General features: G+C 54.8%; 1 protein-coding gene across 1 annotated transcript; it reads left to right on the top strand.

The window, feature by feature from the left end:
* The first annotated feature begins 1,797 nt into the window (after window positions 1-1,797).
* Window positions 1,798-13,490, top strand: MFSD2B (MFSD2 lysolipid transporter B, sphingolipid). Its single transcript, XM_037526897.2, has 14 exons — window positions 1,798-1,887; window positions 4,780-4,905; window positions 6,285-6,409; window positions 6,895-7,018; window positions 7,287-7,365; window positions 7,439-7,569; window positions 9,118-9,208; window positions 9,320-9,441; window positions 9,873-9,956; window positions 10,269-10,349; window positions 10,635-10,744; window positions 11,057-11,200; window positions 11,586-11,759; window positions 12,691-13,490. The coding sequence occupies exons 1-14, from the start codon at window positions 1,798-1,800 to the stop codon at window positions 12,713-12,715; spliced, it is 1,506 nt and encodes a 501-aa protein (XP_037382794.1). The 3' UTR covers window positions 12,716-13,490.
* Window positions 13,491-14,281: the final 791 nt, after the last annotated feature.

The raw sequence follows: 14,281 nt of genomic DNA, 5'->3' as shown, positions 1-14,281 counted from the left end.
GCATGTTTTTATTTATTTATTTATTATATTTGTTTGTTTTGTTTATACAAGCACTGGGTACAGTCAGAAGCGCGGGAGGGTGAGAGAATTCACCAGAGCCAGAGCGGGGAGCAGAGCAGGCAGAAGGACTGAAGTACACTGCTGAGGGGAGCAGCGGGCGGCAGGAGAGGTCTGCGCACCATGTGGGATCCTCCTCCGGTGGCCGGGGAGCAGCCGGGGATCGAACCGGCGCCGCAGAGGCCGCGGGCAGCTTCGCAACCCAGCGCTCAACCGCTGCGCCACCGGGGAGGCCCATTTCATGACTTTTTGATTGTCAAATAATAATCCATTGTATGGATATACATGCCACATTTTATTTATTCATCACTTGGTAACATTTGGGTTGCCTCCATGTTTAGCTATGATAAATAATAGTACTGTAGCACACTTACTCAAATTTTTGTGTAAACATGTTTTCATTTCCCTACAGTATATACTTAGGAGTGGAATTGCTGGGTCATGTGCCAATTCCACATTTAACTTTCTGAAGATCTACCAAACATTTCCAAAGCAACCAGCACCACTTACACATCCACCAGCAGTGTATGATTTTCCACAGCATTTTTTAATGTCTACCTTTTCAGCATTGGTTAATGTCTACCCTAGTGGAGTCATGGCTGGTAGTTCTGATTTCCCTAATGACATGAACACTTTCTCATGGGCATATTGTCTGTCTACATTTGGGGAAATATATAGCCCTTTACCCATTTTTAAATTGACTTGTCTTTTTTTTAATATAACACCTTTAATTTTCAATAGTACACAAAAAAGATGAACTACTTAGGCATAAATTTAACAGAAGCATTCAAATCTTCTGCACAGAAAACTACAAAACATTGCTTAGAAAAATTGAACATTACTACATGAAGAACTACCATAGTCATGAAATAGAAGCTTCAATAGTGTTAACCTGTCCGTTTTCTCTAAGCGGATCAATAGAGTCAATGCAATTCAAATAAAAATTCTAGCAATAAAATTCAACCAACTGATTCTAAAATTAGTGTAAGAATAGAAAAATGTCCACATGGCTTCTCTTTTTATTGAGCTGTATACTTATTCCCATGGCAGGTCATTGTGACTTGCAGCTCTTGCTCCCATTCTGTAGCTTGCCTTTTCTCTGCTCGCGCGGTTTGCACGTCAGCTTTCATGTAATTTTAGTCCAAAGAACAGTTGTCTAACCCAAGATTATGAAAATTTCCTCCTGTTTTCAAAGAGCTGCATGGTTTTAGTACTTATGGTGAGGCAGGAGAGGTCTGCCGCGCCATGTGGGTAGCTCCCTGGCCGGCCGAGGCTCGAACTCGTGCTGCAGAGGCTGCAGATTGCTTCATAGTGCGGTGCTTCACCCCTTGCGCCACCAGGGAGGCCCCAGTGGGTTTTAAAGCCTATTCAGTCACAAGCTTAGTCTAAACAAGTCAGTTACATTGCTTTGATTTTTTTCTTAACCTATACCAACTTCCATCCCGAGGATGAGCGGGAAGGTTGGCGGGGCCAGCGCGGGCCAGCTCCCCGTCTGGGACCTGACCTGGAAAACGGCCGGAAAGGAACTTGCTGGCCTTTCCCGAATTTTGCCAAATAGAGACGCGGGTGCCTCCCTTTGGGACCAGCAAACCTGGCCCTCGCGGCTGCGGGCGGCGGCTCCCCTGCACCTGCCGCCCGCGCCGCGCCCCCTGCGCCCCGAGCCGCCCGCCCTCCCCGCAGCGCCCGGGGCGATAACACCCGAGCGCACCGCCGCGCTCCCAGTCGGAGCCGCTGCGCGCCATGGCGGAGTCCCCCGCAGGGGCCCGGGTGTCCCAGGAGGAGGAGGTGTCGGCGGCCCCGTCTGAAGAGCCCCCGTCGGAGCCAGACTCGGTGAGCGCAACGCGAGAGGGGAGCAGGGTCCCGGCAAGGCCGAGGGCGCTGGGCTCCTGCGTGGGGCCGGGGCAGGACCCCGGGGATCTTGGGTCGTCGGGTCGCAGCCCTCTGGCCAGCCCGGAGCGGCCCGCCAGTCCCTAGTGGGGCTGGGCAGTTCGGAGCCCCACAGAGAACAGGAGCGGGAGCGGAGCTAGACCAGTGAAGGGACGAGCAGGATGCGGGCGCTCGGGCAGCACCGGTCTCCTGGCTCCCAGTCTAGGCTCTTGGCCTCCATGCCCCAGGCCGTCCCGGCCGGCACCTGCACCCTGGGCAGGTAGAAACCGCCTCTGTGCCTGAGGAGGCTGCTTTCCTCCCTGGCCTCCAGGCAGAGGCTGGACTTCTCCACCTTCTCAAACCCTGCTGCCCAGGTGTCTGGTTCTTGGAGAGACTCCTCCCAGAGATGACCTTCCTGCAGCCAGGCTACCTAGTGAGGGTAGAGCCAGGTGGGCCCTGCAGGCAAGGGCGTCTGGAGAGCAATCAGATCTCTGAGCTGTGTATCATGCCCAAAGTAAAGTCTCTTTCCCGGTCCGCAAACAAGGCTTTCATTGTTTCTGTGGCTTCACTTCACCCCCACCTCTTGCTGGGTGTTTCCTCTCAGCACCTCAGAGCAAAGAATTGAGAACACACACACACACACCCCCCAAGGAAAGTGAAATTAAGGCGACCCTCTGTGCACTCTCACTTTGCAGGGAAATTTGAAATTTGGCCTAAGATTAATGGCAAAAGAGAACTAGCCTTGCCGATGTAGTGCCAGCATTTAATTCTCAGAACAACCCTATGAGGTGTGTTTAACACCAGGGAAGAAGCTCAGCAGCTTCCCCCGAGTCACACAGCTAGCAACGGCAGACACAGAATTTGAATCCAACTTTGTCGAACTCTATAACTTGTCTCAGTCCACTGAAGGACTTAGGAGTTAAGAAGGTAAGACTCATCCTCAAATTCCGAGATGGTGTCATAGACCCAGTTTCAGTAGGAATTTCTTTTTCTTTCTTCCAAGTGCATTCTGTGTGCTAGAAACTTGCTGGGCATATTTAGGGGGGAAACAAATCCCACCATGAAGAGGGGGTTAAGAGTTGGATTCTCTATGTCAAAGTTTTCTAGAAGTTGAAATTATATTCATACAAATGCCAGAAGAGGAAACCACATCCTGCCATGTGGTTTTCTTCTGTGGGTAGGAAGAGTGTGCAATGGATGTGATAAACCCTTATCTGGGAAGACCATCCCTTCAAAAAGCCCATTCGGGATGTCCCGCAAGATACCAAAATGGGTGAAGCCATCCCCTCTCCCCTGCCTCTCCCAACCCCAAGTGACAGATGAAAAAAGAAAGATTCCCAGTCCGTTTAGAAGATATCCCACTTTACACTGTGTCTTCATGGCCTTGAAGCCTCCACAGACAAATGAACACCTTCTATATGCCGCACATGGCCCGAGGGCCTGGGGACACAACAGTGAATTAAACTTCTAGTTGATGCTTGCAGAGCACTTCATTCTAGTGGGGAGAGGCAGAAACGAAATGAGAATGTATTGGTACAATTAAGAGAGATTTGGATGGTCAGGGAAGACCTTTCTGAGGAGATAGCCTTTAGCTTTAGACCCAAATGGCATGGGGTCAGCTCTGCAAGGAGGTGGAGGAAGAGTTTCAGACAAGATCAGGAAATACAAAGGCCCCGAGGCAGCAACTGACAGGGTGGTTTTGGGAAGTGCTCTCCAGAGTGAGGCCGGCAGGGAGTGCTGCTGATGGGGGGGGGGGGGACAGGGGGTCGTTCAAATAGGCTCTGTGATAAGGACTCAGTTCATTCACCCTGATGATGTGGTGTTGGAGGATTCTGAGCAAAAGGAAGACATGACCTGATTGATGTTATGAAGATCGCTTTGCTGCTGGGTGGAAAGTGGATACTAGGGAATGAACAAATGCAGGGAAGCCACTCAGGGGGCTCTCACTGAGATTAGGCAGGGGAAATGCAAAAGAGAAACCAAGGATTCAAGGAAGACTCATAGGTTCATAGTCTGAACTGCTGAGTGGCCGTTGAGACCTCTTAAAGCAGTGGGCTCCATAGGGGTAACGCAAGGATGGGAATCAGGAGCAGCGTTCTGGTCATGCTAAGCTGCGATGTCTCTTAGGCAATCCCATGGAGCAATGAGTAGACCTTCGTATATTCCAATCTAGAGGTCACTGGATAGCTTAGGGCTTACACACACACACACACACACACACACACACACATTTGGGGTCATGGACATTATTCATTTTGATAGTGGATTGTTAGTCTTTTCAGGAAAAAAAGAAACAATGTGATTATAGTGTTCGCTGATTTCTGTGTTTTTATACTCACCATAGCTGATTTTGGCTGCTAGTTGTTCACAACAGGCATACAAAAGTCCTGAACAAATATTTTGCCATCAGCTCCCCAAGGCACTGCTTCATTTGCTCATCAAAGCAACCCTATGAAGTTGAGGAATATTCCATTTGACAGATGAGTCTTAGAGAGTCAGAGTAATTTATTCACTGACACGCAGGGAGTTGGTGGGTAGGAAAGGCTCAAACCCAGGTCTCCTGGCCCCCAGTTCACTTGCTGACTTAGGATATTAAAACAGACCAGCAGGAAGTTCTGAGGGGAAAATATAAGGAAGACCTTCCCCCCCTGGAAATGTTTAGCCGTGAGGTTTAGGAGGCTTTGGCCTCTTTTTCACTTCCCTTTAGGATGATTTGGGGCAGATTAGGACCCAGAGGTTGCTGTAAAAATTCTCAAGACAGGAACCTTGGGACACTTATGGAAGCCAAAGGGCGGGGGTTTGGGGAGCTGTGGTGTGACTGTGGAGGTGGAGACTTAGTTCCCGTGTTGCCCCCAGGACAGCAGAACTGATCGCCTCTCGTTTTGTACGAAGGTGTGCTATGGCTTTGGCGGGGTCCCCAACCAGGTGGCCTCCAGCGCCACCTCCTTTTACCTGCAGCTCTTTCTGCTAGATGTGGCACAGGTGAGTGTGGGCAATAGCCCAGGGTCCGCTCTCCCCCTCTCCCCTGGGATCTGCCCTCCCACCCTCACTGTCCTCGGCAGATAACATGTCTGACCCAAGTCTGACAAAAGAGAAATGCTGCTGAAGGCAGCCAGCTCAAGAATGTGCACTGCAGGCTATTTGTGGGGGGAAGTAGGACCGTCCAGCGGTATAGAAACAGGCAATGAGCTGTGCAGAACGGACTCCTATTCAAAAGGATGAGTAAGATATTTCCATGACATACTGGCTAGTAAGAAAAGTCAGCTTTACAGAAGAGTATAAAAATGATCCCATTTTAAGGGCCTCCCTGGTGGCGCAGCGGTTGAGCGCTGGGTTGTGAAGCTGCCCGCAGCCTTTGCAGCGCCGGTTCCATCCCCGGCTGCTCCCCTGCCACCGGAGGAGGGTCCCACATGGCGCGCAGACCTCTCCTGCCGCCCGCTGCTCCCCTCAGCAGTGTACTTCGGTCCTTCTGCCTGTTCTTCTCCCCGCTCTGGCTCTGGTGAATTCTCTCACCCTCCCGCGCTTCTGACTGTGCCCAGTGCTTGTATAAATAAATAAATAAATAAATAAATAAATATTGAAAGAAAAAAGGAAAAAAAAAAAAAGAAAAGCCAACTATTAAAAAAAAAAAAACACCCCATTTTAGCAAAACAAAATATGCCTCCTGTATGTATGTGGCTGGGTCTAGGTAGCCGTGTGTGCACCCGATTAAATTATGAGCAGGGAGAAATCTACACACCAGGAGGATTCACACCAGGCTTCACGTCGGCTATGGAAGGGAGTGGTAGAGAATAGAAGGTGAGCAAAAGGGAAAGCTTTAATAAGAAGCCCATAGTTTTTAGCTGACCTGATATCTCACTTCTGTGTAATTACGAACTACAAATGCACGAAAGGATGCTCCTCAGAATGGCCCTCACGGATATCTTAGCATGGTGCGATTTCCGCTGGCCTTGGCTCCGTGTTCCTCTGTACGGTTTGAATGTTTTTATCATGACTGTATCATTTCTGTAGTCAGAAAAATCAATAAAACATTTCCATTGTGAAACAAAATGTCTACCTCTGACTCGGCCTACGTGCCCCCTTCTCGCACTGGGCCCGCTCGGGTGAGGGTCCCTCAGGCCTTGTCCCGGAGTGCCCGGCTGAGCAGCGACAACAGTGAGCAGAGGTCCGGTCAGCTCCCTCTCCCTGCCCTTGCTCCGTGAAGGCAGATGTGCCCTGAGACCCTTCTGGATTCGTGGGGGCAGGAGGAGGGCGACTCTGGCCCCAGTCAGGTCTCTGGAGCTTCCTCCCGGGGAGGTGGAGACCCTGAAGGCCTCCCTAACTCTGCCAGGCTCTGGCTGTCTCCCCGCTGCCCCTTTCAGATCCCTGCGGCCCAGGTGTCACTCGTTCTGTTTGGAGGGAAGGTGTCTGGGGCGGCTGCCGACCCCGTGGCTGGGTTCTTCATCAACAGAAGCAGGAGAACAGGGTCTGGACGACTCATGCCCTGGTGAGCACCCCACATGCTTGCACTGGTCTGAGGCCACAACCCTGCTTCTTAGCGGGAAACCCTGTGAGATCACAGGAGGACAGGACCGGACAGTAGGTGACGGGACGACTGGCTCAGTGTGGGTCACGCAGGAGTTCAGAGACTTTCTCGGGACTCGCCCTCACAGGCGCCCGGGGCTAGACAGAGACTTCAAGATGCCCAGGTCTGGCCCAGGGCTCCAAGAGTGGCGGGGGTGGGCCGGAACCCTGGCGAGAGCTCACAGAGGAGGACCTGAGTGCCCCGGCCCCGGCCCTGGCAATGAATGGTCCCCACTCCCACCCGTGTCCCATGAGCCATTTCTGTCTCCCTGGTTCCTTGCCTGAGTCTCAGCCCAGGGCTTCCCCGTGGGGGAGGACATGCCCCGAGGGGATGCTCCAGACTTGCCCTTTGCTCCCCCTGTCCTGGAGCCTGGGCTGGAGGGAGTCCGCCTCGGCTGTGCTTCGCAGGGTGCTGGGCTGCACACCCTTCATTGCCGTGGCCTACTTCTTCCTGTGGTTCCTGCCCCCCTTCACCAGCCTGAGAGGCTTCTGGTACATGACCTTCTACTGCCTGTTCCAGGGCCTGGCCACGGTAAGCAGGTGGTCCCTCTGCAAGCCGGACTCTGTGTGCGTCCGCCCTGAAGCGTGTGTGCGTGGTAGATGGGTGCCCTGCAGGGACTGACTTGTGCACCTGCTCACCAGTGTCCGGAATCTACCAGTGGCTCCTGTCCAGGCTCAAGGGGCCATGGCAGGACTGGGAATAGGCCTAAGTGGTGGTGGGCATGGGTTGCAGAAGTTGGGGTGCCCAGAAAGACTGTTTGGGGGGAAGCGGCCATCTGAGCTCTGCGGGGGCCCCCCAGTTCTTCCAGGTGCCCTACACGGCGCTCACCATGCTCCTGACCTCCAACCCGAGGGAGCGGGACTCACTCACCGCCTACCGTGAGTGTGGGAGCCAGTGGGAAGGCGGGTCCGGCTCGAGCTGAGCCCCCGGGTCACCGCGTGTCTGTCCCAGGGATGACCATGGAGATGGCCGGCACGCTGCTGGGCGCTGCAGTCCACGGGCTCATCGTCAAGGGCGCCCACGAGCCACACTGGTGCGATGATGAGGCGCCCCGGGGGCCGGTCTCCGTGTCCCCCAACGCGGTGAGTGCCTGCGGCCAGGCCACCTGCCCCCCTCTCCTCTGCTGCCGCTTCTCCCCGTGGGGCTCTTCGTGGTCATCATCGCTTGCGGCTCAGCCCTGCCCACCTACCGCACCCCCATTCCTTCCCCACCACCCTCGGGGAGCTGAGGCCCAGGCTGCTCCTGAGAAGCCTGCTTTTCCTCCCAGTCTGCCTTGAAACGCAGAATAAAAAGAGAGAAGGGCAGGGGCAGGACCAGAGATGGGACATGGGGGCGGGGGGGGAGAGGGCAGCGGAGGAATGAGGTCCTTGCAGAGGACCCCAGCACGGACCCCAACATGCAGTGCCAGTGCCAGCCGACAGGAAAATCCCAGGGCAGCACCCCAGTAACTCCCCTCCGCAATCCTGAGACAGGCCTCTGTCCCAGCCATCTAGTTCCTCTTCTATTTCCTTCTCTTGTTTTCTTTTTTAATCCATAACTTTCTCTTTTTTTAAAGATTTATTTTATTTATTTATGCATACAAGAGCTGGGGTGCAGGCCAGAGATGGGGGTGGGGCGTGAGAGGATTCACCAGAGATGGAGTGGAGAGAACAGGCAGACTGACTGAATACACTGCTGAGGGGAGCAGCGGGCGAGGCAGGAGAGGTCTGCTGCACCTTGTGGGTAGCTCCCTGGATCCCAATTAACCCGTGCTGCAGTGGCTGCAGATCGCTTCATAGTGCTGAAACTTAACCCCTTGCACCACCAGGGAGACCCTCCTTCTTTTGTTTTCTAAAGCAAGTAACTCACTATCTCAGGAACCCTAGGACTCCTTTACCCCACCCCCATCCTGGCAACCTCCATTATTCCAATCTGTTGCTGGTTTTCATTTGTTTGTTTTGTTTTTACATAACACTGGTTTACAGCATTGTACCTGAGTTAGAAGTGTAGAATCACACCCCTGTAGAGGATGTCACCCCACCACACCCACTACCAAGGCAGCGACCTCTGTTGTGGCCCCTCCCAGCTTGGCTCTCCCCGCCCCTCCCCATGGCCTCAGTCCCCCAGACTCCTGGAGTTTGCTGTTGGTTTGGGTTTGTCTGACCCTTTGATGTGTCTTTCTGTATTCCACATTTAACTGACAGCGCCCGATACTGGTCTTCCTCCCGACTTATTCTGCTCAGCACATCCCCTCCAGTTCCATCCTTGCTGTGAAAATGGCAGGGATCCACCTTGTGGTTGTCGCTGAGTCGTATCCCCGCGCGTGCCCCGCACCTTCCCGTGCACTGGGCCCCTGACTCGTTCTCGGTATTTGTCTGGGCCTTGGAGCATCCCGCGGGCTGTCACCGGCAGGCCCTGGGTCTGTCCTCCTCCCACACTCCAGCCCCGTATGATGGAGGCTCGGGGGTCACGTATCCAGCACGTAACCTGAGTCCAGCACGCAGAAGTCAGCAGATTTAATGTTTGTTTAAAATAAATGAGTGAGTGAACAATCCTTGGTTTGGGGGTCGCTCTAACCCCCCTATCGCCCCGAAGGCACTCTTACCCTGTCCCGGGGACCACCCCCACCCCACTTCTGTCCTGTCCCACAGACTCATCTCTACTGCATTGCAGCCGCTGTGGTGGCTGCGACTTACCCCGTGTGCAGTAGTTTGCTCTTCCTGGGGGTGAAGGAGCAACCAGGTATGGGGGTACAGGGAGAGTGTGGAAAGCAGAAGCTGGGGGCAGGGTTCCTCTGCGTGGGTTTTGGTTTTGAACTCTGTCAAGCCAAGGGGTCACCTTCCTGTGTTGCAGACCCTTCTGCAACACACTTAGGCCAGGGCCTGAGCTTCCTGGCTGGACTGCGCCTCACTGTCCAGTACCTGCCCTACTTGAAGCTGGTGGTCTCCTTCTTGTTCATCACGGCGGCCGTCCAGGTACCTCTGGCGGGGCTGACCCCCACAGGCTTGGCTCTTGCCACATGAACCCTGCGTGGGCTCAGTCTCAGCTCCACGGCCCTCCGGTGAGCTTGAGTTTTAATAGGGTAAAGCCAGTGCCCGGCGCCTGACCCACACTGGCTGGTGCTTTGCGGAGAGAAACTGATTCTGAGCCTGTGGGTCTGGGGAGGGTCAGGCCCAGTCCCCGGAAGCTGATGGTGCCCAGGTGGTCAAGTCCCCCCAGTGCACAAGGGAGGGTGGACTAGTGTTTACGCTCACGGCAGGTTAGCATCCTCCCGGGGGGAGGGACTGCACGATGACGGCAGCAACCAGACTGAGGTCCCAAAGGGTAGGCCCGACTTGAGACCCAGGCCTCGCCCTTGAGGTGCTGCCCTTCCCGGTACACACCCACTTCTTGTCTGCCTCCTCAGGTGGAGCAGAGCTACCTCGTCCTGTTCTGTACACACGCCTCCCAGCTACATGACCATGTCCAGAGTCTGGTGCTAACCATCCTGGTGAGGGGCTCGGGTAACTGTGACACTGTGACACGGTCACTGTGGAGTCTGCACTGGGGTCATCTGTGATCGGTATTCTGGGGGTTAATGTTCTAGACCCTGCCCTGGTCTTATTCCCAGCATTCCCCAGAGGGTGGCGTTGGGACCAGGGCCTTAAAGGTGATAACCACTGGCTCTAACCTGGCCAGGGCAAGCGAAGACTAGGTCGGGTGTGTCCTCCCCACCCCCGCCCCCCAAAAAAGCCAGGGCTTTGAGAACCTGGGGAAGGCGCTGGCAGCACGTCCAGGCTGTGGTCATTCTGCCTGCTCACAGGTCTCGGCTATGCTGAGCACCCCAGTATGGGAGTGGGTGCTACATCGATTTGGGAAGAGGATGTCGGCCTTGGGGATCTGTGTGAGTAAGGAAGGACGCAAGGCCTGGGGAGGCTGCGGGGGAGGCTTCGGGGCAAAGGGGGGTGACCTGGGAGCTGGGACCTCCTCGGGGTCCAGAGCAACAGTTCTGAATTTGCTCGTGTCTTCGGTGCCTAGCGCAGAACCAGGCCCCAGGAGTGGAGGTGACAGGAGGTTGGGAGGCCCACCTGCGGCATGGGATGGGAGTTTAGCAAAGACCAGAGAGCAAGTGAGGAACGAGCAGGTGGGGCGCAGGTGGAGGGATCAGCCAGTGTGTCTGTCTCCCCAGGCCATGGTGCCTTTTGCAATCCTGTTGGCGACGATGCCCACTGCGCCTGTGGCCTATGTCGTGGCCTTTGTATCTGGCCTGAGCATTGCTGTGTCCTTGCTGCTACCCTGGTAGGCTGGGGGCGGGCACGGGGTGGGGGAAACTCACAAATGCCCTCCTTCACGTCACTGTTGTCCGAGGCCCCTGCTCAGCTGCGCGGGGGTGGGGCTCCCCCTCTGGGCAGAGAGAGAGGCCTCCAGCTCTCTCCCCAAAACCCTAAGAGAGCACCAGCCGGCCAGAATAAGGCACACGTGGCGCCTGGCTCTCTGTGCATCCAGAGGGACCCAGGGGTGAATCCAACTTGGTCCCTGTTCCCCTGGGAGCTCCCAGGCTGGAGCCTGTCAAGGGGAGAAAAAGGATGACTCTGCAGCCCCCACCCCTAGGTCCATGCTTCCAGACGTGGTGAACGACTACCAGCTGCAGCACGAGCACGGGCCAGGCCTGGAGACCATCTTCTACTCATCCTACGTTTTCGTCACCAAGCTTTCAGGCGCATGCGCCCTGGGCATCTCCACTCTCAGTCTGGAGTGAGTCCCAGAGTTGGGGTGTACCAGAGGCCAGGGAAAGTAGCAGGGTAGGAAGAAAGGCCAGAGTGCCCCACCTAACCAGCCAGGAGCCACCCATGAGCCTATTCTTTTGGGAAATGGGGGAGCCACCTACCCCAGGTTTCTGTGCAGTCTTCCATGGGGGCCCCTCTGAAGCCCCAGCTCCCACATGCTCAGCTTTCTCTGAACTCTACCCTGGCCAGCCCGTTGCCTCAGAGCCCTCTTCCACCGTAGTAGGTTGATCAGGCCAGGAAATGTACCCGAGTTTCAGGCGAGTGTGGCACATCTGGGACCTCCCCTCCACCCCCCAGAAAGCCAGTTTCAGTGGGATCTGAGCCGGGTGCTGCTCGTGGCGGTGTTTTTCCAGGTTTGCAGGGTATAAGGCAGGAGCCTGCAAGCAGACAGAGCAAGTGGTGGTGACCCTCAAGATCCTCATCGGGGCTGTGCCCACCTGCATGATCCTGGCTGGTCTGTGGATCCTCCTGGCACCCCCACACCAAAGAGGCCAAGCCAGCACACCGCACCAGCTGCGCTTTCAGAGGTGGGCACCCTGCACACACTGGCACATGCAGCAGGCTGCTGACTCCCAGGGGGCACAGATGCACCACGAGGGCCGGACTCCCCAGTCCCCAGAGTCTTCTCTCACCTTCCCTCCTGCTCCTGGGTGTTCTTCCACTACTCTGTCGCCCTGCCCAGTCTCCTTCCTTTGATTATCTGTGGGAGGTGCCCTCCTTGATACCTGCCATTAGCTCTCCATGGCCCTGTAGCCCCTCACGTACCTCTTGTGGCTGGTGACTCCTAAAGATGTCCCCACTCCCACCATGCTCCCCAGCTTCCTTCCAGCTTCACCCCACGTCTGACTCTCATCTGGCCATCTCCACCTAGTGTCTCACGAGCATGGTCAGCCTCGGTGAGCCCCAAATTGGACTCTTCTCTCATCAGCTCCTCCTCTTGTGCTCCCATCTCAGTGTATAGCACCCCTCATCCAGCGCAGGAAGCAACTTCCACTCGTCCCCCTCACCCCAGGCTGCAAGCACAGGCTGCCCCCTGACCCCAGCATCTCTCTGACCTTGTCCTTGAGGGCGCGGCCGTTTGTTCATTTGGTGTCCTGAGAGCCCAGCATAGGGCTGGAGGCCAAGCAGGTGCAGCGGATTCAACACATCTGGCCCTGCAGATTTTCAGGAGCGTGTGTCCATGCTTTGCAGCAAATATGAGCAGAGCCCATATGAGGCTCACTGCTGGGAGGATGGCCTCAGACTCCAGCCCAGCGACCAGGGCCACACATTGCATGGGGAATGCACATGACAGTGCAGGGTGTGATGGGTCTTGGAGAAGCAGGTGGATGCTCTACCCAGGGATGGTAGAGGGAGGAGTTGCAAGAGAGACAAGAACAGTCTCTGACACCTCCACAGGGGTAGGTGGCCCCCCTAGATACCCCACACCACCCTCACCTTTGGCTTGTCTTCCTATAGGAGCTCGAGCTACAGCCTCAACTGAAGGTGGAGGCAGCTGTGAGCCGGAACAGGAGTCAGCGTCTGCTGGGCCCGAATCTCCCTTTCCTCTTGGCCTCTTAGCATTCCTACTTCACCATTTGCACGCACGTGACCCAGCTTCTCTCTGGGAGATGGAGTCTTCAGAGACGACTCCTGAGCAACTGCCTGACACATGCCTGCCTATTGACAACAGGCCTTCTCAGACAGGCCTGGTCTCCTGACTGCTCAGCTCCAGGCCACCTTTGCCTCAGAAAGCACCCCACTAGTAGCAGTTCCAGGAGAAAGTGAGCCCCCACCAAGCCTGGCCTACAGTCTCCCAGTGGGAGAACCTGGCCCGACCACCTGCTGTCCTATCTGACAGGACAGACACTCTTGTTCCGTCTGCTGCTGCAGTGGACACCTGAGAGACAGGTGAACAGACCACGTGAATACAGAGTGGAGCTGGTGGACATGTGAGGATGACTAGGACAGGCAGACAGATGTCATGAGGCCAAGAGACCCCAGAGAGAGAGGATGGCGCAGCAGGGGGATGAGAAGACTAAGCAGGGCATGAGAGGCATTTGTTAAGCTTGTCCCTTTGTTCAGATAAGTGGGTGACGCTCCATTTCCAGAAGTTGACACAGATTGATATTAAACCACCAAAAGTCGATAATTTTTATGAACAAACGTTATTTTTGTGGAAATGTTTCTAAAGTTTTATAAAATCCCAGGAACCACAGTTTTGTAGAGGCTTCATCTTTGGGAAGATTCACTGCAGCTTATTTTTACAAAATCATATTAAAGGGTTGTTTTTTTTTAAGATTTATTTATTTATGCATACAAGAACTGGGGTATATGTCAGAGGTGCAGGGGTGAGAGGATTCACCAGAGATAAGAGTGGGGAGCAGAACAGGCAGACTGACTGAAATACACTGCTGAGGGGAGCAGTGGGTGAGACAGGAGAGGTCTGCTGTGCCATGTGGGTAGCCCTAGCCGGAGATCGAACTCGTGCTGTAGTGGATGCCGATAGCGTCATAGTTCTATGCTTAACCCCTTGCACCACCAGGGAGGCCCAAAAGAGTTTATTTACTACTAATAAAATGTGACTGTGGACAGCCCCCCCCCCACACACACACAGAATGGGAAAGTGTCAGATGTCACTGGACCTGGTTATAGTCCTCAGGCAAATATGCCAGGTCTGGCCTCAGACCAGAGATGCCAGGTGGGAGGTGGGTTTTCTTTTCTTGAGTCTACAGTAGCCCAGGGCAGCAGGCTATGGCTTCTTATATGGGTTGGGGCCTGGGAGGAGTTGAGGATCCTGTGAGGAGGAGGATGCCCCTGAAAAGTCACCTGCAGACGCCTGGACACCTACGGTGAGAGGTAACTGCAAGGCAGACATGGCCACATATTTCTCCTCAGCACCCCAGCTCTGTCCCCTCCATGAGGTCAGTTCTCCTGACCCTCTTCCACCTCCTCTCGAGACTTTGGCTGCCTCGTAGGTGCCAGACTCACACCTATGTCTGCAAGAGCTCATGTTCACACTCAGACAGGATGTGCTCCTCAGAGCTTAAGATAAACACTGCAGCGTGAG

This window comes from Talpa occidentalis, unplaced genomic scaffold, assembly GCF_014898055.3.
Source record: "Talpa occidentalis isolate TD23 unplaced genomic scaffold, MPIMG_talOcc4v2.1 talOcc4.5, whole genome shotgun sequence".
NCBI lineage: Eukaryota > Metazoa > Chordata > Mammalia > Eulipotyphla > Talpidae > Talpa > Talpa occidentalis.
The sequence above is the reverse complement of the archived record's forward strand: the minus strand, read 5'-3'. Positions and strand labels throughout refer to the sequence as shown.